The sequence below is a fragment of the Orussus abietinus genome, unplaced genomic scaffold, assembly GCF_000612105.2.
Source record: "Orussus abietinus isolate OABI.00-Male unplaced genomic scaffold, Oabi_2.0 scaffold163, whole genome shotgun sequence".
NCBI lineage: Eukaryota > Metazoa > Arthropoda > Insecta > Hymenoptera > Orussidae > Orussus > Orussus abietinus.
The window spans coordinates 124,245-151,513 of NW_019394880.1; the positions used below are offsets into that span (position 1 = coordinate 124,245).

A 27,269-nucleotide genomic window follows, 5' to 3' on the forward strand; every position below is an offset into this window, starting at 1 on the left:
GTTTGTGTACAACAGTCACGTGCCGATGTGAAGTTTGTCATAACACTTCACGACGTACCTTTCATAATCCGTCCAAATCGGCCGGTGTAAACGCGAGGTTTCGTTTGTCAGGGCGATCGGATCCGTGTATCACTCGACGTCTCTTTATCTACGCGAGAAAACTGTCATGGCGACCGGTCGTAAACGATCGCGATTCTTCGAAACCTCTGTCGCTATTAGGATGGGAATTTCTCCCTATATAACGACCGAGGATTCCGCGACCTCCGTCGAGCTTCGTTTCAGGAGTTTCCCTCTCGTAAACGAGGGAAAAACGTCATCGTCTAACGAACCAATTGGCTCCGGTCGTCTAACGAGCGAAAATCGTCGCGCAGTCGATCGTAAACGTGACGATCCCTCGAAATTTCCTTGCCAAGATGATCAAACGTACCGCCCCGGGACGTTATCGTAACTATTTCCTTTCTTTTATCCTAAATCCCTTCGATTCGCCTCAAGATGTCCTCCTCGAGGTATGACATGTTACAGATATGCAACCATCCATATCTTTTACAAATATATAAGTTTCATAAATGTTTTCCTATCTTTTCGAAATCCCTTCAATTCGTCTCAAGATGTCCGCCTCGAGGCATGACATGTTACAGATATGCAACCATACATATCTTTTGCAAATATATAAGTTTTATAAATGTATTCAGATCTTTTCGGAATCCCTTCAATTCGTCTCAAGATGTCCGTCTCGAGGCACGATATGTTACAGATACGAAACTATCCATGTCTTCTGAAAATATAAAGTGTATTTATGGGGCGGCGTTGTAAACGTTACAGACAGAATATGGAAAAGAAAGTTTGTTTTTTTTAGAAATACAAAATTTCGCGAGTTTTAGGACCTTCATTAGGACCTCCGTAATCACGTGTTAGAGTTTTAAATTATTCGGTGCACCCAGTTTAGAAAAAAGTTGCATGATTGTTTTGACTTCTTAATATGTATGACACTTTCGTGACACCTTAATCTGTGTTTTTTTTTTGAGATGAAACCGAACGCTGGGTTTTTTCTTATCATTTTTCTCGTGATTCGTTGCCGGTCATGGAGGGCGATTTTGACCTCGCGAGATGCATTTCTATCACTCTTCTTCTCTTTCTCCTCGACTCTCCGGCGTTATCCCACAAGCATCTTCGGCAATCTATTTTAGAGCCGCCCATCGGTTCGAAACGCTGCCACGAATAGTTTCGCCCGGAGCGGCAACCTTTAAGGTGACATGAAAGTGGCTTCATAGAGGTCTCGTTTGTGAAACTTTTCTTATCGTTTCAAACCTCAAAATGTGAATATTGAGACAATAAGGAAGGTCCATGGAATTTCAATAAAAAAATGTAAGGGTACTTTTATCTTTTATAAAAAATGAAACTGGTACTAGGACTTTCCTTAAAGTCTCCACATTCACGTGGTAAAATTTCAGACGAATCTTTACATTCAGTTCATTGAAACGGTCCATCTTTCAAGAGCGACTTTCATACCGCCTTAACTCCTAGTGCTCGTCTCTCCGCGTAAAAGAATACACATCCCCGGTGCTTAAAAATCAAATCTCTGCGCGATGAGGTCGGATTACTTTTACCAGTTTTTTTTTTTTATAATACGAAGAACGAATGTCACGTGGAGTCTGTACAAATCTTAGCCTGTGGAAATTTTCGCGAAAGCGGGAAAAGCAATTGTCGTTTCTCAAAGTGGATCACGAGTAGTTCGCCGACGCCGTTCGCAGCTTGCGGCCAACAATTTCTCTTCTTTGCAGGTCAACAAATTAGCGAGGATGAAACGGTAGCGATCGTTTCTCCCGGATAAGGCAAAGAGTCGGCTACAAATCGCAGGTGCCGCAAGCGTTCCGACCGCGCGGAAATCTCGGGAAGAAAACGCGGAAGGGGCGGCCATTTTGCCTAGAAGTCCTGACGAGATGAGATTAGGGTCGAGGAAGGCTCGCCGACCTCTTTTGGTCGGGTTCCAGGACTTCAGGAAGAGCTGAAAGAAATATTCAAGAGACGCGGAGCGCGATGCAGCAAGGCGTCGCGACGGAGGGCGCCTCTCCTGGAGGAAGACGTCTCTCGCGCAGTTTCCATTCCTGTCTGCGCGGAGCCGACCAGGACGACTCCGAATCAGGTACATCTCGAATGCGCGCGCATCTTTTCGAATTTTTAGTCAAACTGAAACTACTTTGCTCTCTGGCGCCGATTTTAAAGTTAGTGTTAGACCTAGGTAAAGGTGATAAAACCACATGATGAGAAGTCATCGGTTATGGTCATACGAAAGCGGCATGGAACGATTAAAATCGTTTATGACAGATTTCTGCAAACTAGGTATGCCAAATCGTTTAAAATTTTACTACGTGAATATGAAAGCTCTAAGGGAGGTTTCAACACCTGTGAAATTCCATTTTTTAGTAAAGAAAAAAAAATGAGAAAATTGTTTATGAAAATGAATTAAGAATTGAAATTTCATAGGTGTCAAAACCTTCCTCGGGGCCGCCATATTCACGTAGTCTAATTTAAATCCTTTTGGTATGTCTAGTTCGGAGAAAAGTTTCAATAATTATTCTTTATATTAACAAAATATTCGATGAAATATTTCCTTAGTTCAATGAAATTTTGTCATCATGCTTATGGTTGCGGTTACCCGAGATATGAGTAAATTCATTTATTCCTCGCAAGTAATGGCCTCCTGGTGTTATTTATTTCTCCATCGCGTCCGCTTCTTTAATTTTCTTTCTTTTTTATTTTTTTGAGGTGAGCATCTCGAAAGCAAGAAACGCGCATGCGCGCAGGTGACTAGACTCTCGGAAGGCGCACGCAAGAACCTGCGGTGGAACCGCAGCGCGAGTCGCTTGTGGTCGAGTCGCGGCCTTAAGGATTGCGCGACGTTGCCGTAGTTGCCGAGGTTATTCAATCGGTCCATGGGGACCGATAACGCGAATTCATGGTTTATCTCGAACAACTCGCTACGAGATATTTACTCTTCCTTGCGAAAGCCGAACGCTCGCTCAGTCTCGATTCACTGGTCGATTTCGCGACAAAAAACTGTCGCAAAGGCCGGTGCTGAGATTACGGAAGGCGAGATGTATACGCGATTTGTCACACTCCGCGCCGTCTTAAGGTGATATGAAAGTGACACTTGAAAAGTCAATCGTTCGTGATACTTTTCTCCGAACTGTATATATCAAATTGTTTAAAACTTTACCGCGTGAATATAGAGACTCTAGGGAAGGTCCCGACACCCATGAGATTTCGTTTGTTGTACTAAATTTTTAAAATGTCCATAAACGGTTGAAAAATGTAAAAAAATAGTAATTTCATGAATGTCGAGACCTTCCTTGGAGTCTTCATATTCACGTCGTAAATTTTGAAACGATTCGGTAAACTCAGTTTGAAGAAAAGTTGCTAAACCGATCGCGACCGTTCCGACGTTACGTTCGTATCGTCTTAATGGATGATCTCACGGAGACGCGCGTGACGCGGGGCGACCGGCTCGCGTCAACGCATCGTTGTTTAGGGCCGACGCGAATTGCGAAATAACGATCGCGCCTTTTTCTTCAGATTTTCAGCGAGTAACGGTGCGGCTCGTCCCCCTTCTCGCCATTCGATGTGTTTGACTTTTTCGCGTATGAAGAATGCGCTGCTGCACCGGCGGAAATGACGCGCGATGCGCAGTCGCGCCGATCGGTGCACGCGTGCTCGCCGACGGGGCACGAGACGTTTTAATATTTACTCTCGTACACAGCCTCCGCCTGCTGCAGTTCGGTCCTGACGGTGTTCGCCATCTAACCGCACCGACGCGAAGTTTCTCGACTCTCTACGCGCCTCCATACGAAATCGATCAACGGCATAGAATAGTAACTTTAACAAGAGAGTCCACCGCTGGGACCGAAACTTGAAATATTAACCTACAAAACATGGTGGCCATTTCCGTCAATTTCAGTAACTGACAATGCCCCAAAAATTTAAAAGAACTAAAAAACATTACCGACCAATTCTGTAATTAATAATGCACTAAACATGTATGAGAACTAGAAAAACCCACTACCGTCGATTTTGAATAACTAATACTGCACCGAAAGCTTAAAATAACTAAACAAAATATTAATCAACCATGATAATTAGCTAATTGCCAGCTTTTGTCCGATGACGCTACTCACCTTGACGAGCCCATTAGTGGAATCTCATCAAGGCAGAACGATACTCGATGGCACTCGTTATCATGGGGGTGATAAAAATATCGACGACCGATTAAGGCGAACCAGGACGCGGCGAGTGAATGGTGAACGAAATGTGCGTTGTGTATTCGAAGGAATTAAAAAAAAAAGTTTTTACGGATTTTTTAGTGAGAGATGAGTGTTATAGAAATGTATTCAACGAAATGTGTGGTGCACCTAGATGTACAGTCTGTATGTATAATGTGTGGTGCACCTAGAGGGACAGTCTGTATGTATAAAACGTGAAAATATTTACAAAACTTTTCTCCAAACTGGATGCACTGAATCATTTGAAACTTCACCACGTGTTTATGAAGGCCCTGAGGAAGAACGCAACGGTCACGAAATTTAATTTTAAAAAAATATTAAATATGCGATGTTCGTGAAATTTCATTTTTCAGCAAAAAATGTTGTCTTAATTCTAGTCTAGGGTAAATAACAAAATTGTTTTTAATGAAATTTCACGAGCATCGCAATCTTTCTTAGGACCTCTATAATCACGTGCTGCAGTTTCAAATGATTCGGTGCATCCAGTTTGGAGAAAAGCTTTATAAGTAGTTTCACGTTTTGATATATAGAATGACCCTTTCATAACACCTTAATGTCCAGAGAATTTAAATCGTTCCTTGAAGTGGTATATCTCGTCTGATGGAGTGAAGTAGTCGAGAGAATGAGGATCAGATACGTGCAACAGGAGACTGCAACCTGCCATAGACGTACGTTCTCAAGTGTTCTTGGATTTCATATCGATTTAATAAGTATACAACCGCTGGAATGCGGCAAAGCGATTCGTACTCTACGTTAATCTAGATAGTTTAACGGGACCTTCTCGTAATGCGATGAGGCATGGAGAGGTACTTGAAAGAGGCCATTGGAACTTGCCACGGTTACAAAGTTTTTATTAGTTCCATCGTTTTTTTTATTTTTGGGAGGGGGGTTTTGTATGTCAAATTGTGGTACATTTGTGGAAACGATTATCGAATGAATCACGATGAAACGTAATGACGATTTCAAGGCATCCTTCTTCGTAAAAATATATTTTAGTTTATTCGTCGCCCATCTTTCCTGGAAAGGTGGACAGGCAACGAGCGGCAGTTGGTCTCGTAACGATCATGCCAGAGCCCTTCCAAAAAGTGCTCCGTTACACGGATACGCATGTTTTGCCCGATCCTCTTTAGGCTGAAATCGTTTCGAAACCCAGGGCGAAACTGGACCGATAGCAGGCCTGGAATTTCGGGAGCGAGTCGCGTCCGACTGCGACCTATAAAGTGATATAAAAGGGTCGTTATATGTAATATTATATANAAAACTGTTTTCTAAGCTGGGTGCATCGAATCATTTGAAACTTCAACACGTGATTGTGGAGGTCTTAAGGAACCCCGACGTGCTCAAGAAATTTCATTTTTCGCAACAAAAAAAAATGTGATCTTGGTTCTAGTCTAGGATAAGTATATACAATTTTTTCTTAAAAATGATAATTTCATAAGCATTGTGTTCCTTTATGAGGGCCTTCGTCATCACGTGCTGAAATTTCGAATGATTCGGTACACCCGGTTTGGAGAAAAATTGTATAAATATTCTTACGTCCTGAGCATATAAAATAACCCTTTCATATCACCTTAAGCAGTGTTCGGGAAAAATGACTGCTGTACCGATGAGTAACTTCACGGATATACGTGTAAAACGTCCAATTTTATTCGCTCCAGTGAAAAAATCGACCCTTTTTTTTCCACTACAAAATCGAACGCCCTTAATGCGGCGCAGCATGAAACAAGGTCTAAGCACGCGCAACCTAGTGCCACGTTCATTGGCGGCGTGAAGAAAAAGGGAAAAATGAAAAATGGAATAGCGGCGCCTTATACGCTGGTTTGTACAGTTAAAGACGGACCGGAGGGTGCGCAAGCGCAGGCGCGGCTGACGCGTCGCGCGCACCGGCGCGAACTGGAGCGCGACCGGATATGGTCTGCGCATCCATTAAATCCCCGCGAAATGCAAGCAAGGAAAAAGCTGTCCTGGCGAAAAAACCAAACACACCGTGTCGCTCGCGAGAAATGGGCCTTACTGTTCTTCTTGAGCTTGAATTAACGGGCCTTCCGATTCTAGACCGGCCAATGTGTATCAGGATTGATAAGATTAATGATTTCTTTTTAAAAAATCAAGAATCGCTGACTTTGTTTAAAGGGATGTGAAAGCGGCATCTAAAAGCTCAATTGTTCATAAAACTTCTCCGAACTGGGTGTCTCAAATCGTTTCATACTTTAAAATGTGAATATGGATACCCTAAGGTAGGTCCTGAAACTGGCGAGATTTCCTTTTTTATAAACTATTTTTAAAATACCAATAAACAAATTTGAAAAGAATTAAAATTTTACGAGTGGCAGGACCTTCCTTATAGTCTACCTATTCACGTTGTAAAGTTTCAAACTATTCGGTAAACCGAATTGGGATAAAAGTTTTATAAACAAAACCTCTTCGACGCCACTTTCACATTACCTTAAATCACAATTACAATCGCGATTTTTTTTTTATATATCGTAACTATTTAAGGTGATATGAAAGGGTCATTCTATACACTATATCGAGAGGTGAAAATATTTATGAAACGTTTCTCCAAATTGGGTACACCGAATATTGTGAAAATTATTAAAGTTGAAACTTTAACACGTGATTATGGAAGCCCTAAGAAAGATTTTGAAACTCACAAAATCCCAGTTTTCGAAAAGAAAAATAGCTTTCTTTGGTTCTTGTTCGGGACAAATTCGAAACTCTTTTTTTTCTAAAAATGAAATTTCGCGAGTTTCAAGATCTTCGTTTGGACCGCAATGAGAAATTCCATAAAACGGTGTCGGGAAATAGAAAACGATACCCTCAGAGGAATTTCATTGGTCGCGATATCAAGTTTGGCGAACCATCATTTTCTACTGCTAAACATTGTCATCCCAATTTCAGCGATAGTACAAAAATTAAACGCGTCAATTACCGGTCGTTAAATAATACCATCGCACTCATAACTACTGTTTGTCTTTCTGTTACAGGTGAGTCGAAATCAAGATCCCTTTCCAAAGGCTCTCGGTTAGACAGAAGTGGGCAAGATAATGGAGGTAAGATCAAGAATCGATACTCTGGAAAAGTCCCTCCCCAAAAATTCGAAAGCATGATCTATATTGCTTTCGTTTTTGGTAACTGGTTTAAAAGGTTCCTCCGGTAAATCTTACATTCCGTCGCGTTCGGTATCGATAAAGGCGCCAATCGAAATCCTGTCGCTGCGATACGTGGGTCGCAAAATACACGGGCGTGTCCGATAGTCGACTATGCGCCGACAATGGCGATATGGTGATTATTCACGAGAATTGCGACATAGCTACCGAGAGGGTATCGTCATCCTCTGCCCCGTTCACCCTTGTCAACTAAGACCCACGCCTTAAAGCAGAAATCGTCGATGTCGAGCGAATTATCCCCATGGTAAATATAAACTCGTCATCCTAGGGGCCAATTGTGCCTTAGGAACATAAACGCGAATTTAAATTCCATTTAGTCACCTGTGACGATAATTTACTGCTGGAACGGAGCAAATGATAAGCAAAATTGACCTTAGTGTTGGTGCTGAATCTTTTCAGCGGTAAAAGGTGATAATGAACAAAATCGGTCTTGGTGTGCGTCTTGCCCCTTTTTTTTTATCAGTTAAAGGTATGAGCAAAATTTGTCTTGGTCCTTGGTTTTGCACCATTTGCAAGGCCATGATAGTCTTGGTTCTGATCTTAAAGATGCTCATCACTACATGCAATGCCAACGTCATACCGTAATTGCAACTCCATTTCCGCGTTTCAACCGTTTTAACGAGCGACTCTCGAATGAATAATCAAGCTGCGAAGAGAAGGACGTCCTATCGCAGTGAGATCCAATCGGTTTGTTTGTATGACGATATCCTCCGTATCTCTGCAGAGATGTCATCAACCAATGCTTTATCCCCTTTCCTCTACGAAATTAGGATAAGTGTATTCTAAATTCTTTCGCACGATGTCCTCGAAAGATCCCACGATCAGCTGTATGACAATGTGTATGTACACATAATACTACGTTACATAAATCCCACATTTTAAAAATCGAACAATCGTATCTGTTTATCAAAGAAATTCATCACAAGTAAACAACAAGATTAGCAGAAATAAAACACCACATTTGAAAATTCGAGCAATCGTATTTGCTTATTGGAGAAATTAATCGCGGATAAATCACGAGATTGGCAGAGCTGAGACACGGCATTTAAAAATTCAAGCAATCACATTTGTTCATAGATAAAATTTATCACGAATTAATCACGAGATGAACTGAGCTAAAACACATTTATAAATTCGACCAATCATATTTGTTCATTGAAAAAAATCCATTGACACGTTCAAGTGAATCTTGGATTCACAGCTTAGTCGGCGTGCGGTCTCGAGTTTCAAAGAAATCCGTAAATTTCGGAGTGCCGGGTATCGTTTTCTATGGCGCCGTTATTACACTTCCATTTGACATGCACCGCCGTACATCGAGAACACGTAGGATTTTAATCATGAGGTTGGTAGAGCTGAAACTTAGGTAGGCGCCGAGATGAGAGCGCGACTTTAACGCCTATGCGTGAGCAATTAGAGGCGATTTCTCAGAGTTCTAAGCACTAATTTATCCAGTGCGTATACGAACAAAAAAAAATCATGCGGTAATAATTAATGTACGCATTGTGCCTTACGAGTCTGTTTACCCTGTGAAAAAAATGTCCTTTTGAACCTGCTCGATGCCCAAAGCCGATATAAATAAATTTCGCACCGAGAAAAAACATTCATTGAGTCAAAGAAATATTTTGTTAATTCCAAGAATTTGACTCAAATAAATTGTCATAATTCCAAATAAACTTTACATCCAATTAATTCGAGCTTATTTGAGTCAAATAATTTGGATTAACCAAATATTTCTTTGGTACTATTCAAAGAAATATTTCTTTGGTTCAATGAATTTTTTTCTCGGTGCAAAAAACATCAGAGAAATTGTCGACTTTTTCCAATGATGTCCAATCGAAAAAGTGCGACTCGATGTAAATTAATTGTACCTGAAACATGTCGATATGGGATGAATAGCGAATTACGGAATGGAAATTACTCTCGATGAAGAGTAACCTAGTAAATAATTAACTGAAGAAAAAATGTATTAGATTAGGGATTACTCCTGTTTCATTTGTACACGGACAAACGCATTCAATGTTTTCCGGTTTGACTCGGCAGTGTCGTTATGGCGGGGTAAAACCAGGAGAATGGAATTTGCGGGTGAGGAAAGAGTAATTACGCTCCTTGTCTCGTTTCTTCGTCAAGTATCGTTATGACAAAAGCGTACGATCGTCCGTTGCAAGCGTTAATGAAACTCCCCGTCGTGTCGTCGAAACGCGTCGGTCCAATCGACGGAAATGGCTTTGTCGTCGAAATAACGCGACATTCCCGTAATAACGGTTTTAACATTTAATCGACCTAATTACATACCGTCTACGTGCTTTTTTCCTGCCAATAATTTAATAGTGGACGAAATCTTGTTTAGACAAACTTTATTCTAAAGTAACATCGTCCGGCCTTTACATTATAAAAATTTCATAGCCCGTGATGATTAAAAGCTCGATTATACAATTGGTTCACAAAATTAACGATTCTTAGAAAATTTCCATGAAACATTATCAATAAAAAATTCATTGAACCGAAGAAATATTTATATTATTATTTGATTCAAGTAAACTCAAATAAATTGTCATAATTCTGAAGAAACGTTGCATCCAATTTATGCGAGTTTAATTGAGCCAAATAATTATTTTCCGAATTAACAAAATATTTCTTTGGTACTACTCAAAGAAATATTTCTCGAGTTCGATAACATTTTTTTTCTCTGTGTAGCTTCATCCGGTCTCTACGTTATCGGAATTTCATAGTCGATGGTGGTTGAAACTCGATCGGTGCGTAAAACGAACGATTCTCACAGGGTATGCGAGATCTACTTTATCGACGACTGTGTTGGTACCTCAGAGTATTCGTAATGAGGCGCCACCACCGGTCATGCCAAGAATTTCAAAGGCCTAGCAGCATTCTTCCTAGACTTATGAAGACACGGATGGAGCATAAATGATTTTTAACGAGATAACACACATTCTATTCACGATTGCAATATTCTTTTCTAGCAAATAATAAATTGTATATCGCTTATTTGTCCGAGTAGGGACAACAACATTTCTTAACTGTTGCTGCGAATTCATTTGCTAATTTAGGAAGCATTTCTCATTTCTCCGTCATGCTCCGTCAATCATTTGCTAATTTAGGAAGCAATTAGGATGGAACTTTTCTAAAGAACGCTCTCCAATGGTTGCATCTACGTTCGATATAATCGCAATCATTTTTGCTCTTGGCGCAATTATTCTTGCAACAGGAAAAATTTATCACCAATGTTGTCCTTTGCTAGAAGTGCAAATTTCTTTCTTTTCTTTCCCGTATAGCTGAATCTTCCCGCGCCGTCCGGTACATTTCGCGCATGCGCCGCTGCTACGAGTCGCGGTGCTCTTATTGGTCGAGCAGGATCCGCGCTCGGCCAGTCGCGGGCGGAGAGCGGTCGGGTGCGGACCTGCCAGGAGTTTCGGCGAGTCGAGTCTATTCCCGTGCCGAGCGGTCACGTATCTCGCATCTCTCTCTCCCCGCGCTAGCCAAAGCTACATGTCGGTGGTGCTCCCTTCCCTTTTCCCCCGGTCCCTCTTTTTCCATGTCTCCTCTGTCCTCTTCGCATCCACGCGTGCCGACACTCGCTATTGAAACGCACTCCTATTTCAAACTCTTTACTAGTACTAAAAGTAATACTCTCAATTAACGAAATGTCAATCAAACGACATTGTTCAATGAATTAATTTTGTTTCTTCGTGTAGGATTTATATTGTTTATTATATTTAGTTCCACTCTCTGTGGATCGACCCAATTCCGAGATGTGCATCTTCGCGTTCGAAACGCGTTTCTATATCTTTCCACGTCGATTACACTTCTTGTGCAGTTCTTGGCTGGTAAATCGGCGTCTCTGTCTTTCTCTCCCCCTGGTCCCTCGTTCTTTCCCTCTCTGTCGCTCTCTCTCTCAACTCGCGAGGGATTTTCGCGCGTGACTTTGTAAATCTCTCGAATATCAGCGGCCTCTCTTTTTTGGCTCTCAAATAGAACTTCTTGCCTGTATCTCGCTCGTTCCCTCCCATTCCCTATTGATTCTTGGCCACATGCAGGAAAAAAAATGTAATTCCTTGAACAAAATCGTTTGACTACATCTGCTTAATTTTAAGAAACATTTCAGTTGAGTAAACCAAATCATTCACAACCAACACATTAATTCATTAAACCATAACAGTTCATTAAACCAAGGTTCACTTGATGTACCGATTCGTTTCAGAATTTACAACGTCAGTATGGAGACTATAAGGAAGGTCCCAACGCCCGTGAAATTTCATTATTTATAAAAAAGATGTTTAAAATACCCACAATTAAACTTAAATAAATTGAAATTTCATGGATGTCAGGACCTTTCTTATGGCCTAAATATTATCGTTGTGAAGTTTGAAACGAATCGGTATACTCGGTTCGGAGAAAAGTTTCATAAACGAGACCTCTTTAACGCCACTTTCACACCGCCTTAAAGAAAAAATCCGTCTGTTGATCTGAAATATTTTTCTGCGCGTACAAAGCTCCGGCTCGGTGGCTGTTCTTTTTTTTCCTTTCTCCTTCTGTCATTCTCTTTCCCTTTGCCTTCGTCTCCGTTCCGAAGAACGACCGAACCAAATGTCGGCGACCTTTCGCAATCGACGCGCGTGCGAAAATGCGCATTCCTCGAGACCCGACTCGGGGAATTCGACGAGGAGGAAACTGAAATACCGATCGAGGCCAGACCTTGAGATTGGTCAGGGTTGACACAACAGGTAGCTCCATTAGCGAAGGCCTTCTTAAACGGAACCTGGCATGCGAACGCAGGGATCGCCTCTTAAACCGAGAAAATGTTTCTGCACGCCTTCTTCAGATTTTCTTCAGCTTTCCCAACCGTTCTTGTAATCCATTTCTTGCTAGCGAGGAAAATTTCTCAGGTATGGTTAAAATATCGACCCGAAAAATGTCCTGCGCTTGGTTTTTTCTGTTACAAAGTCTTAAGGTGATATGAAAGTGGTTTCCGCGGGGTCAATTGTTTATAAAACTTTCTTGCAAATTGAATGTACCGAATCGTTTGCAATTTTATCACGAGAATCTGAAAACCCTACAGATCTCGCCACCCATAAAATCTTATTTTTGGTAATTTGTCTGTTAATATTTTTTATTTTTTGTCACAAATGATACTTAACACCCACACTTTATTTTTATCAATCCGTTTATAAACATTTTAGTTTTTTTGTGGAAAATTAAAATTGACAGCCGTGAAATTTTATCTTTATTCATTTGTTTACAAAAACTTTTTTGTGATAAATGAAACGACGCCCGTAAAATTTTACTTCCCATTAATTTGTTTATAAACCTTTTTTAATTCTGGTACAATTGAAATTTCATAGTTGTCAGAACCTTCCTTACAGTCTCTATATTCAAGTGGTAAGATTTCAACCGATTCTGTACACCCAGTTGGGAGAAAATTATTATCGGTATTATTATAAAATAATTGGTGCTTCAGGTGCTACTCTCATATCGCCTTAAAAAGTTGCTTCGTTTTATTTTAGAGCTCCTATTAAGACGAAATACTTATCGGGAAAACGGTTGAATATCATTGGGGCAACGGAACATGTGGTACAAAAAAAAACATGCTTGATGCCATTGAGCGTAGGGAAGCCAAAGGCGAGCCGACAATTTGCATGAAACAAAAAGTGCATAATTATTACTTACCTAACAAGGTGTCAGCGTGGTACGCCGGAAGTCGCGTGCGACATCGCAGACATCCCGAGATCCGTTATTTCCTGCTGGAATGCGAACCATAATGGCGAATGTCGCACGTGCGTTCCGGTCATTTCTGTCGGACGCGCGTTTTAAAGTCTTCATTGGTTTCTTTTGTCTCTTCATGTCCCATCATCGATAAACACCCGATATTTCTGCTAAATTAACGAAAGAAAAAGGAAATATCAAATAATCACCCATATCTCCATATTGATTCTTATCGAATGTCTGCGCTTAAGGCGATATGAAAGTAGTACCTCAATAGTCTGACACTTTTCTCCGAACTGGGATTATCAAATCATTTGAAATTTTACCACGTGTATGTGGAGGCTTTAAGGAAGGTTTCGACACTCATGGAATTTCATTTTTTTTTTTATTTATATGGAAACATGATTTAATTTTCATGAAAAATGATATTTCAGGGATACTAGTGATACATTTCTACGTAGACGACATGGGAGTAAAGGGAGTAAAATTTAAATTCAAATAATTTCTCATATTAATTACAATTTGTACCATGGAATGCTCGTATGTTGATATGGGGTAAACAGGGCAATATTCGATCCCAGCGATATTTCTTATCAATTACAAGTTTCTACCACGAGACATAGACGACACAAATTCATAGAAAGACTGATTTCGTTTTCTTCATTCCTTGGAGCATCTCAAAGCTGCGATGTCGGCGTCGTTGAGCCGAAGTCGTGCTCCATCATTCGGAATTCCATCTCCAGATGCCTTTGACTTTTCAGCCTCCCGTTTCCGCCGTTTCTCCGCCCTTTTAGCTATAATCACAGCCCGAGGAACAGAAAGATAGCACTCGTCTTGTAGACCATTGCGCTTCGATCTGCAGAACTCAAAATTGGCGAGTTGCCGTTCGGGTATGTAGTGTCTCCAGCATCTAAGAAGCTCCTCTTCACAGGGCAGAGAAACGATCTCAAAATTGCTGGAACATTTTCTTGATGGAGGATTCGTTCGTCTCGGTGCTTTGCAATCCTTAATTGAAGTCTTTCTCGGTTCTTCGGACCGCTTCGGTGGAGGGACATCAGATTTTATCACAGACTTTTCCAAATCCGATGCGATTTTCCGAGGTGTAGAAGGAGGCCTCCATGGAGGTCGCTGATCAATTTTTTGGAAGCATGGAAATCCGATTGGAGGACACGAATTTGTCGCAAGATTCACTGAGATTGGCATGGACACACAGGGTAAAGGTGGACAAGGTGAGGACACGGGATGCAATAGATCAGATCGAGAATTTTGTGCTCGAAAAGACGCACAAGAGTCTGGAAAAGATCTTCTCCCTCGACGTCCTTTTGGTGACGGAGGATCCAGTCCGTTCCTTCGATCTATTGCTGGAGGTCTTTTCCCTTTCTTAGGATGACTGTAGAATCTCGCGTCTTCTATTTTTGCGGTACTTTTATTTTTGGAGAATTTGTTCGATGAACAAAGAGCTGGAAGTCCTTTTGACGAACAAGGATCCGTATTATGCCCCAACTGGTCGAGTTTTTTTCTTTCAGAGGATTTGTTCGCTGAACAATGTGCTGGAAGTTCTTTTAACGAACAAGGATCCGTACTATGCTCCACCTGGTCCAGCTTCTGGGTTATCCTTGCGATGTTTCTACTCTCAGAGGATTTGTTCGCTAAACAAAGACCTGGAAGTCCTTTTGGTGAACAAGGATCCACGTGATGCCGCAATGGCTCAAGTTTCTGGGTTATCCTTGCGACAGGGCCGTCATTGTTAGCTACAGACTCTGCAAACGCACAGACATTGTGAGAATCTTCTCCAGGAAGACTCAAAACCGTCGCACGTGGTCCACAGTGATCGACTCTCGTCTCGATGTAGCCAATTGCATCCGACGAATCCTGCAAAGGATCCACCCCGACCACAGTCACTGTAGGACATTCACCGCCGTGTCTGACAAAAGTCTGCAGACAAGATTTCGGATTTCGGCGAGCATCTTCTACATCGGTAACAGTTTGTGTCACTTTCGCCACTTCCGGAACACACTCTATGACCGTCATCGGAACTCGATATTCACATCTGGTTCCTGGAACCTTTGTTTCCGGCGACCCATAGACGATTCTTGAAACTGGACCGGAACAGTCTCCAAGATCTCTCGTTTCGACTGTTGTCTCTACTCTTTTGCAGACGGAAGACTCTTTGATGGGCGCCATCTTGCCGGCTCGAGCAACGGCTCCGTTTGGGCAGAGACTCGTCTCCAAAGAATAGGAAATCGGTTTCAGACTCCATTCTCTACTCTCAAAAGATTTGTCTTGCTGACAAGCCGTTACTCTATGGAAGAAAAATGGAAAAGATCGAATTCAAACTCCAGGAGTTAGGATACAGGAGTAATTAAGGTGTTATGAAAGGGTCATTCTATATATATCAAAACGTTAAATTATTTCAAACTTTAACACGTGATTATGGAGGTCCTAATGAAAGTCTTGAAACTCACGAAATTTCTTTTTCCGAAAAAAAATGTATTTTTTGGTTCCTGTCCGGGATAAATACATTTTTTGGGGGAAGAAGGAAAGTTCGCGAGTTTTAATGCCTTTATAATCACGTGTCAATGTTTCAAATTATTCATTGCTTCCAGTTTAGAGAAAAGTTTTATAAATATTTGATCTTTTTGGTGCATATGACATTTTCATAACATCTTAAGGGTACCTCGAAGTGGGTCCTCCGTCGGATCTCTTCGTCTCCACGACAAGACGCAGATTTTTGGTACTCGAAATTGGCGGAATCTGGACGACATTGGCAATTGGTTGATTGTTTATCAATCGACACTCTAAAACTGTAGATCCTGGAGGATAGCTGGACCAGCGTGAGATTTGTGGCCCCAAACTACAAACCTTTAAGGGATCATTCATTTTCTTCCCATTCTCCAGCGACGCGATTTCAATTTATTTCGTACAATTTTATTTTAATCTCTTCACAACAATCGAGTGCACGTTAATCAGTGTTTCCAGGTTGAGATTTTCAAAATCTTCAGACTAAAACTAACAATTTCTTCCGATCGGAGCAAATAATTCTTTTAGATTTCTGCAAGGACATTTTTCGCTCATGTGGCGCCACTTTGGATCGAGATTGATTTTCTCAATATCTAACAAATAAATTAATTAATAAAAGGACAACCTGACCTCGAGTTCCGGTACTCGTAATTTTTCCCGGTTTTACCGATCATTACTCGTTTAAAAAACAAAGGATATAAATTCTATAAATGTGTTCGTCTCTCACTTCGGATTTTACCCTGAGAAAAAAAAAACAGTAAATTCATCTCCAACAATTTAGGTGAAAAAAAGAGTCGATTCAACTTAAAGTGAGTTTACTCAACTCCAAATTGTGATTTAGCTCCAAATTAAATCAAAACCAATTTGCATATCAAGTTCTCCACAATTAACTCAGAAAATGAGTTAAAATTACTTTTTTTTTTCTCTTTTTTTTTTCTCTCAGGATAAATACCTAAAACTTAAACAACAAATTCCATAGATTTACTAATAAAAATCCTTAATTCTTCAGTCTATCATTTTCGAAATTTCCTCCGGTTTCAGGAGAAATCTTCAGACCTGGCAACATTGACGGCATCTCCCGATTTGTCTCGATAAAAACGCCGAGCATCGAAGATCGTTTGTCATACTCGATTAACGTTCGTTACTGGCCGACTCGCAAAGTATTGGCCGCATTTTCTAGACGTTCCTTGGCTCCGGCAGTGCTCGTTAGACCAATTAAAACGAAGGAAAGAAGAAAAACCGAGGGATGGAATACGAGTTGAAACGGGAGGGATCAAGCTAAGAGGCACTACCTCCGTCATGGCAGCAAGTCTACGTTCGCGGACCTCTTCGGACTAACGATGAGCTCTTTGGGAATTTTCCAAAATTTTCCGACACTTTTGGTCCTTGTTCCTCGCACATATGGAAAAATCAAAAGCAACGTGTAGCCCACAAATTCCGAAAACGAACCCTTTTCGATAATTTAGAATTGATCAAAATCATGATTTCTGTTAAAAGTTCAGGAATTGTTGATTTAAAAATCGCGATTTCCTTTAGAATCTCGAAAGTCGTTGATTTAAACGAAGCATGATTTCTTTTGAAAACTCGAAAATCATTAATTAAAAAAAAAATTATTATTCATTATAGAAAACTAAAAAAATCATGGAATCATTAATCAATCATGATTTAAAAAAAAAGAATTGAAAAATACGGTAATTTATTTATACGAGTACTTGCGCGATGTAGGATCTTCTTTGGTTGTCGAAGAAACCGTTTTTATGCGGCTATGTACATTACTTGCACATTTAAATATTATGTTATTTACGAAGCGATAATTGAAATCGCAATTTTAATTAAATTATTTATATCAACTCAACCTGTGGTAGTAGTCAAGAGTAAATACCGATTTTTCTCCTACAGTCCGGTTTACTTCATTTCCTTTTCAATACCACTCCCTTGATTGCGAAACACCTTTTCTGCTTTGCGTAGCTCGAGTGTGTGCAAATGTGGCTTTTCACTTCTCTCTGCAAACCGGAAAAACCATGAATTTCACATTTTTCGAGCCCATCGATGATCTCACTCGAAAAAAAGAAAATTCACCAAGGTTAAATAAGAAAAACCATAATTTTCGAGTCCTTCGAGCCCCTCGATGATCTCGTTCAAAGAAAAGATAATTCTTCAAACATACATAAAAAAAAAATCGTAAATTTCGAATTCCTCTATCCCATCGATGATCTCATTCGAAAAAAGATACTTCACCAAGGTTGAATAAGAAAAATTATGAATTTTAATCCTTCGAACGTCTCGATTCGAACAAATTCACCGTGGGTAAATAAAGAAGTAAATTTTGAATCCTTCGGCCCCCTTGAATCGAAAATAAAAAATTCACCATTGTTAAATAAGAGAAACCATGAATTTCGAATCTTTCGCGTCCCCTGATGATCTGACTTGAACGAGAAATAATTCTTCAAGAGTAAATAAGAAGAACATTGAAAGAATGAGAAATGAACGGCGGAATTGCTTATATCGATCGAGTCGATAACCCGAGTTCTCGATGTAATGATTAAGGGTCTCTCGAATCCGGTTACGAGTTAAATGGACTCGAACTGACTTTAATCCACCTTCGTAGAACCGGTTGGCCGAGTTCTATGAGTCACTAGGTTTGTCATGGAACTATCTCGAGCGTCGATTTTCCCACTGTGGGGTAGCTGAAAGGAAATCCATGGGGTCCCTCGAGATTCACACAACACGACCTTAATGGGACTCGAACGTCCGCTCGTCATGTGCTCGTCTTCAGCGAAAATACCACGTTGTGTCGAATGCAGTCAAATGCAAATTCATTCCTCAGCCTGCTGCTCTTCTCATGGAAATTCTGTACATCAATCTGCAACACTCGCTGATTCACGATGGAAATTCTGCGTGACATTTTCCCTACGCTGAGTAAAAACTTTCATTGAACCTGTAAAATATTTCTTTGAATAGTGCCAACAAAATGTTTGGTTAACTAATTCAAACTATAATAATTGACTCAAATACAAATAAATTTAATGGAACGTTTCTTTCGAACTATGGCAATTCATTCGAATTTACCTGAGTCAAATACTTATTTTTGCTATTAACAAAATATTTCTTGGTACCAATTATTTGACTGAAACTCAAGTCTCAAAGAAATAATTTGTTAATTCAATGAATAATTGACTCAAACGCGAATAAATTGGATGCAACATTTCTTCGGAATTGTGACGATTTATTTGAGTTTATTCGAGTCGAATAATTATTCTTTAACTTAACAAAATATTTTGCTTGTTCAATGAATTTTTTTTCTCCGTGTTAAGTCTCAAGTTTTTTATATATGATCCTTTTAATTGCAGGTTAATGAATACCTGTCGAATTTTCAAACACCGATCGTTTTAAAAAATCTGGGGTTACGACATCCCTGGTTCTCGATCTCTTTACCAGATGATTTATCGGATTTTCTTCCTCGATTGTCCTTTCTTGTCCAAACGTGTACTCAATGCCGATCCAGAAACGTAACGATGAATTTCTGTTAACCTATAATTTTAATCGTTCATCTCATTCCGGTGTGGAGAGAAGCGACACTATTCTAAATAATAAAGGACCATGATCGATCGCATATCGATTGATCGATCTGAACATGGGTATGTAAGGTGTCGGGTGGCAAAGAAACAAAGAATTGGACTAATTTCCTCCAAAATATGTATATAAAGACGAAAAACCAAAACTCTATAGGCAATATATTAGAATATTAACCCAATATTAGGTAAACGACGATTAAATATTCTACCACTAATTCAAAATGTTCACATTTTAATATGGAAATATTTAGCCACTATGTAAACCAGTTTCGATATGTAATTAATATGAATCTAACCTAATCTCTGAAAAGAGGTATTCATTGAAATAATAAAAATGTTTTTAAAAATCATGATTTTGATTAATTCTGATATTGATACATGGGTTCGTATGGATTAATTTTTTTAATAAAAAATCGTTCTTTCCTTCCGTCCCCTTGATTGGGGACTTTAAGCACTCTTTAATTTATTAATCCATTTATTAATTCACTTACTATCTAAATATTTATATATTTAGTTGAGATATATTTGAAAAAATGAAACTCGGCTAGATGGAAGCTTCAATGAGGAACGTCTTCAGTTCTCGCGCGACGGTTTTGACTTTGACGTCTCTCTCGCTCGCCCCTCTCGTCCTCTCTCTCGCTCGCGGCCTAAGTTCGCGTTATTTATAGCTCGGAAAAATGCGCGTTCTCCCCGTTCCTCGTAGTCGGTGCGCTCTCGTAAATTAAAAGTGGAGAGCCCTTAAATTTCGCACAAAGGCGCAGGCGCGCGCCCTTCTGCAGCGGTCCGTCGAACCCCGCGCGATTCGCTCCTCTTGGGAGAGGCTGCAGGCCGATGAACCTGCGCCGAGCCAATTGCCTTCCGCTTCTGGTTTCTGGCTCTTGGCCTCTTTTCGCCATCGAGACAGGTGCAAGCTTTTTTCGAACGAATTATTCCGTGTCTTTATCTCCCTCTTTCCCGTTTTACCTGTGACTCTAGACCTTGCCTTATTCGAGTGAAAGATATTTTTTTGAAGAAAATTAGTTTCTGAAGAAAATTAATTTAGTTAATTGCTGAAGAAAATTATACCGATGAACCTGCGCCGAGTCGATTGCCTCCGCTTCTGGTTTGGGGCTCTTGGCCTCTTTTCGCCATCGAGACAGGTGCAAGCTTTTTCGGCTGAATTATTCCGCGCCTTTATCTCCGTTTTCCCCATTTTACCTGCGACTCCAGGCAACCTTCTTCGAGTGAAAGCCATTTTCTTAGAAAAAAATTAGTATCTCAAAACAATTTTTTAGTTTCTGAAAACAGATCAGAAGAAAATTAGTTGTTATCTTTTAAAAAGAATTAATTTAAACGAATTATGCGAATAAGTGCACTGTGACAACATTTACTTACGGCCAAAGTTTTACAGTAAATATTATGTGCATCGACGCGTTGCCATAGAGTAACAGCTTCGCTTGCATGTTCCTTTACGCAAGTGTCTACATTTTTCTTATATCGCTTTTCCTCTCTTTACACGGGTTTCCGGAGTCAACACGTAAGACCTCCAAAGGAAAGCTACTATATTTACTTAACGGTGCAACGAACAGCACCTATGCGGTTTCGTTCCAGCTGAATGGTACACCAAGCACGAAGTACTTCACCAAAGAAAAAGTCGGACGGAATTGTTATCCGTATACCATCCACATTTCGAGCTACCCCTTTTCCGCCATTTTAACGTCCCCTTTTTCGCCCGTTATCTCCATTTCGGATCGATCCCGGATTTTAAATACATTTTCCTTGCTACTTTTGTTACCCTCGCGCGTTATCATTCTAGAAAAAAGACGCCACACCAACACGTTTGTTGCTCCTTGTCACAAATACGTGAATTTATCGTATGTTTGTAGCCTAGCAAGATGGCCGCCATAGTCTCTCCCCTTCCGTTCGGAGCTTGTCTAATATCTCACTTTATGCTCCATCTATCTTTTCATAGATCCATAATGACGAAAACACCTTCGTAGACGACGAAGACACTTGGTGTTGCATGGTAGAACGTCTCATGGGGAATTCGCTACGGGGAAATGCGAAGCTTCCCCATGGCGCTCGTCACCGGCGACTTAATCCGCACCGTTTCGTGAATATCGTATGACGCGTCTGGCTATTTTTTCTCGGCCCCGTGAGGGGACCTTAGGAACGTGCGCACGTACACCAGGCGTAAGTCGATATGAACTTTTCGAGGCGCAAAAAGGCCTGAGGACAAAGAGTACCGAGGACCACCCGATGGACCCCATCGCTGATGGGAATTCGGTTTCGCGCATTTTCCCTCGGTTTCTGATTTCCGATTTTATCGCTTTTTTTAGCCATGCTATTCCCCGTCTCGATCTATTCTCCGTAACATGTATGAAAATAATTCACAGTCATAATAAAAAACTTTCCTTGCTACGAAAAATTTAGAAGCTGCTGCTATAAACATTCCACATTTCCAATCGGCTTCTGATTTTCAATTTTATCGCTCTTAGCCACGTCGCTCCCTTCCTCGATCCTTTCGCCATTACATGTATGAAAATAATTTTCAATTGTATCAACAAACTTTCCTTCCCTCGGAAAATGTAAAGATGACTGAAAACAATTCTTATCCATAATAAAAAAATTGCTTTGCATCGGAATAGTGTAAATACTCCAAAATATGCCAGCAACAGTTTTATGTGAAATGTCAACTTTTACAAAAAAAGAAAAACGTCTACGAACAAGTTACAAAAAAAACGCAATTTCAATCGAAACGATTCGATACACTCAATTTGGAGGAAAGTTTCGCAAACGAGTCCCATTTTTACGTCACCTTATATACTTTCGATTTTTTTCTTCAACAAATCGAGGCATAATTTCTACTAATGACCAATATCGAATCAAGCCCCATTCGCGTGACCGTTCTTGCTCCAAATTTAACAACCTTCCAATTCGCATGTCTTTGATTACTGCAGATATCAATTTAAATTCGCTTCATTCCAATAACCATACCTACTGCTATTTTCCAGTCGCCATTTAAGCGCGACTCAACCAATATCGTACTTCCTCTCCTAATTGAAAAATTCCCCATTTAATAGTCGCGCTTTCATTGCCAATTTTCCTGTCCTCTATTTTAAGCGTATCGCAGTTTAAATTGCACCAGCGAGCTGTGAATTATAAGCGAGGTGTACCCCAATTAAAAATTTAATCCGCGAAATCGTCGTAGCAACTTTTCTTCCGTTTCGTCCTTCTCTTTCCTAATCTCCACCCTGAGAACAGAATTTCATTGAACCAAAGAAATACCCTGTTAATTCAAAGAATAATTATTTATCTTAGATAAATTTAAATAAATTGCCATAATTCGAAAAAAATGTTCCATTCCCTTTATTAGAGTTTGAATCAATTATTCTTTATTAAATATTTCTTTGGTACTATTTGAAGAAATGTTCCTTTCTTTTCTCTCGGTGCACATCTCTCTCCAGTCGTATGACCATCATCGGAATTTTCTCCACGGTCGCACCGTCATACTCGTCCAGCATCCGGCAATTAAATCTCGCGCGTAACTCGGCTTACCGCTGGATAATTTGCCACTTTGGAAAAGTGCATGAATTTTACGAGTGGCGCGCCATTTTACTGGAGCAGCAGGAGAGAGCGGTTCGGCTTTCAAAGCGGAAAATTCCCTCCCGTCGTTTTATTCCCCCCACGGAGATGGAATCTCGGTGGAAACTGCATTTTCGGAAAATACAAAAGGAGGTCCTTTTAACAGCACCGCTCGATTCACCATATACGATTCCGTGTTCACTCGCTTAGTTCGCAAAGCCGCCCTTTACGGTGGAAATTCATGGAGCCGTAAACGATGAAGGTGCCCTCGTAACGTTTGCAAGATTAATTCCAACCGCGTGATTTCAGAGGATTTACCGACAATTTCGGCCACTCTCGATGGAAATACTGTCACAGTACCCTGAGAAAAAGGATTCATTGAACCAGTAAAATATTTTCTTAATTCAAAGGATAATCATTTAACTGAAATAAACTCAAATGAATTCTCATAATTCCGATGAAACGTTGCGTCCAATTTATTCAAGTATACTTGAGTAAAATACATATTCTTTGAATTAAAAGAAATATTTCTTCGGTGTAGTGAAATTTCCTTTCCCAGTATAAGAAAATCGGTAGTCGCTTAATCGAGGCCATCGCGTTTATAATTCCAACTATATGACTTTTGGAATTATATAAAAAGAAAATATACCTTTTATATGAAATTTTCGGGATATATTTAACTACATTACAAGACCAACCAATTCTTTTTTAATTTTTTTTAATGAAACTTTAATCTTCCAGAATTATGCGTAATTTGCTGGAGAGTCAGAAAATAAGTTCCTCGACAATAACCATAAAATTTCCATCATTAAATGAAAATACTCTTCTCAGAAAACCGCGTTTAAAATTTTAAAAACATCCCTTAAGTCCGTAAAATGAAATCCTTAAGACTGAAATTTAATCAGTCGTTCCGGGGCCGTGCAGTCAACACTTTCCATATTTCCATACTTCCTTCTGATCGATAAAAAAAAAATCGATCATGACAACCCTCAACTTAGGGAGGTCACTCATGCCGTCGTGGTGTCTCCTCGTGCGGAAGTCGGCGCGAGTGCAGTCTATCACATGCGAGCAAGAAGCCGAGAGAAGGAGAGCGAGAGAGAGGCAGCTAGTACCTCGCAATGCGAACGAGAGAGATGCAACGAGCGTCGCGCTGTGAGATTGAAACAGACGCAGCGAGTACCACGCCGCGCGAGTAAAAGAGAGGCAGCATGCGCTGCATTACGTGAATGAGAGAGACACAGCGAGCGCCGTACTACGTGAATAAGAGAGAGCCAACGAGTGCCGCGCTATGAGAATGAGAGAAAGGCAATGAACGTCGAGCTACGTGAATGAGAGAGAGGCAACGAACGCCGCGCTACGTGAACAAAAGAGATGCAGCGAATACCGAGCCATGCGAAGGAAAGAGAGAGACGCAGCGAATATCACACTGTGCGAGAGAAAGAGAGGCAGCGAGCGCCGCGCCACGCGAACGAGAGAGACGCAACATTCACCGCGCCACGTGAACGAGAGAGAGGCACCGAGCGCTACGCCACGCGATCGAGAGAGACGTCGGCGCGCCAATGCGCGGGTCCGCCGCCAGGGGCGCTGCGCAGTCAGTAAGAAAAAGTCGGCGCAGCCGAGCAGATAGCCGTGGGACCGTCTGGCGAGCGGGTGACGGGCTCGCACCCGCGTCTCTCGTGAGAACGTGCCTCGACTTCTCCGACGCGCCGTCGCGGGGGTGGAATGCGGCTCTCTTCTCCCCGGAAAGTTGGAAATTTTGAAACCTTGACCGGTACAAGGGTGTATGCGTGTCTGGCGACATTCATTGGGTGAGATATCGAGTGGTATATCAATTCTCGAATATCAATCGGCTAACGCACCCATTGTGGGGTGGAAACGTTGGATTATTGTAGGTAATCGGGAGCTGCTTATAAAATTCCTGTATTAAATTTGTAGAACTGCGGAGTGGTCCAGTGTCGACAGGTGTGCACCCAACAAACGTGTCTGCACCCAACAATCAGGGTCGGTGTTTAAAAGTGGAAGGCCAAGTAGGTTGATCTATGTGCCTTCATTTTGGGCTCATAAATTAGATGTAGAAAGATACAGTCGCGTTTTTGAGTAGAAGACAGGATGGCAAGGAATTGTCGGTGACTCTCCAATAAGAATCCACTCCCTCTGTTGACCCTATCGATGCCAACGCCAAGGAAACTCCATTTTCGGAAAATCACCAAAGTTTAGGAAAGTTCTAAGCGGATAGCACTTGTACGAGTGACCCCCAGAGAATAGCGAAGTGTGGGCAACAATAAATAATGTATGTAAATCGATGTAATTGGTGTATATAAAATCAACAAAAAAGACTGAAGGTAAATAGCAACAACGACGCCATCAACTATGTCGACGTGTGTTAAACACTGACAACGCTCTGAAAAGTGATCTCCAGAGACCAGCAAAGTATTGGCAACAATAATCACGTGTACGTGAAAGGTCGATGTAATTAATGTACATAAAATCGACTAACAGGGCTCTCGAGCTGAAAAACAACATTAACAATGTCAACACGTTGGATGAGGATCAGCGGGTAATGTTGACAAGAATAAACATGTGTGCGTGAAAGATCGATGTAATTGGCGTACATGAAATGAACTAAAAGGACTCCGAACCTGGAAAGCAACAACATTAACAATGTCGACACGTGTGGGACGCGGGTAGCTCCAACTCTAATAAGTGACCCCCACAGAAGATGTTCACACGAGATTGAACACGTGTGCATGAAGAACCGCGTAAAAATGATCTGAATAACCCTGAGTAAGAAGACTTTGGAGCCAAAACAGAAGAGCAGCGACAACAATTCTGGGTTCCTAAGAGAGTGTCAAGGGAGGCCAGTGGTTTTCCTGCCAGCAAGGCACGCGTAACTGGACCCAGAGGTTTTCCCTCTCTTCGAGCCGATCCTCGGGAAGACGGAGGACAAAGGAGAGAAGACGAGCCCTGGAAGAAAGAGAGAGGGAGAAAGGCGCAATGAGCGTATCGATTGCCCTGACCGCGTAGGCTCTCCTCTCGCGTTGTCGCGGGAAAAGCCGAGCTGGATGACTCCTAGGTAGCTAATCAAGATGTAAATCCAGGGTTCTGATCGTTCTGATCAAAGTTCATCACCGTTGCCCAAAAATCGAACTCTGTACTTGCTTCTTCGTGGGATAAGTCGAGCTGAACGATTCTTCGGCATCTAGCCAAGATGTGAAGTCAGGATCCTGATCGTCCGAATTATTGATCATCTCTGGTGGGAACGACCGAGCTGAACGACTCCTGGGTAGCTGGCCAAGATGTGAATCCAGGATCCTGATTATCCGGACCGCCGTGCACTCAAAATTCGAATCCAGGCCTCGCGATGTTGACTCTGGAGAACATGGACGGTTCCCCAAAGCGTCGGTCCACCTTCTATGTGTCTCTAGATGGAGAATCGCGACCACAGTCGGCAAAGACCCCGAAACTCGCCAAGAGCAACACCTCGACTGGTCTGGAGGACAAGTTCTCCTGCAACACTTTCCCCATAGGGACCTCAAAGACCATCCTGACGAGGACCTTGAGCAACGAGGGCCTCGTTGGGGATGATGGGGTTGGTGGACCTCCAGAATCTTCCGGCAAAGTGCAGTCCTTGACCAGGATATTCGAGGCCCCAAGGTGCAGTCTAGCCGAGGCTCTGGAGCAAAGGAAGAAGGTCGAGAGGACAAGGTCCTTCAAGACCATCGAGAAGTTCCAGAACAGGCTCGCGGGGAGAAGGGACACCATTGGGGAGAGTCCTGGCACCGAAAGACCAGACTGCAGGCTGAATGTAACCCTGGGGTCTTTCGAGGATAGGACTGCACCTGATCCTGGTAAAGGACTCATCTGCAAGGAACGGAATCCCGTCCGCGGAAAGGACGCGCGACAACCTACGGTTTCTAGAACGGAAAGGACCAGGAGTATCGAACAGAAACCTCCGAAGCAGAATGTCGCTTTTGGGAACCTTATTCGCAGGACTCATAGTACTAAGCTCGCCAGGAGCACCAGCACCTTGGTCAGGACCTCCGGGAAGTATGCCTCTGCTGAAGCGGACGCCTCTGGACGTCGCGACGCCGACAGAAACGCCGAAGATGGCTCGGTTGGCCCTGAAGAGGACGCCGGAGTGCACTCAGGTACGTTGCTTTGAGAGAACGATAAAACGGGAGATTATCGTTAATGGGTCCTTAGGGTGATATGAAAGCAGCGTCTAGGAGAGCCCTCGATTATGTAACTTTTCTACGAACTGGGGGCACCGAATCGTTTAAAATCTTAACATATGAATGCGGAGACCCCGAGAAAGGTCCCTGCACCCATAAAATTCCAGTTATCACCGAAAATAATAAATGTTTATAAACAAATTTTAAAAAATTTGAAATTTCATGGGCATAGGAACCTAAGGCCCCCGTATACACGCTTGACATTTTAATACCGGA

The 27,269-nt window shown here is 41.5% G+C and overlaps 1 protein-coding gene across 10 annotated transcripts in view; it reads left to right on the top strand.

Annotated features, from left to right (window-relative positions):
* Positions 1 to 27,269, top strand: part of LOC105694288 (disabled homolog 2-interacting protein) — a 142,878-nt gene that overhangs the window by 64,803 nt on the left and 50,806 nt on the right. For 2 of the 10 annotated variants that reach the window (XM_012415605.1, XM_012415521.2), the window contains exon 3: positions 1,782 to 2,143. The exons of 4 other annotated variants lie outside the window; for them this stretch is intronic. In XM_012415605.1, the coding sequence (XP_012271028.1) occupies positions 2,038 to 2,143 (106 nt within the window). In that variant the 5' untranslated portion in view covers positions 1,782 to 2,037. Of the gene's footprint in view, positions 1 to 1,781; positions 2,144 to 24,447; positions 26,970 to 27,269 lie in introns of those variants that run through there. 4 more of the 10 variants (XM_012414846.1, XM_012415183.1, XM_012415014.1 and 1 more) reach the window with 3 other exon arrangements.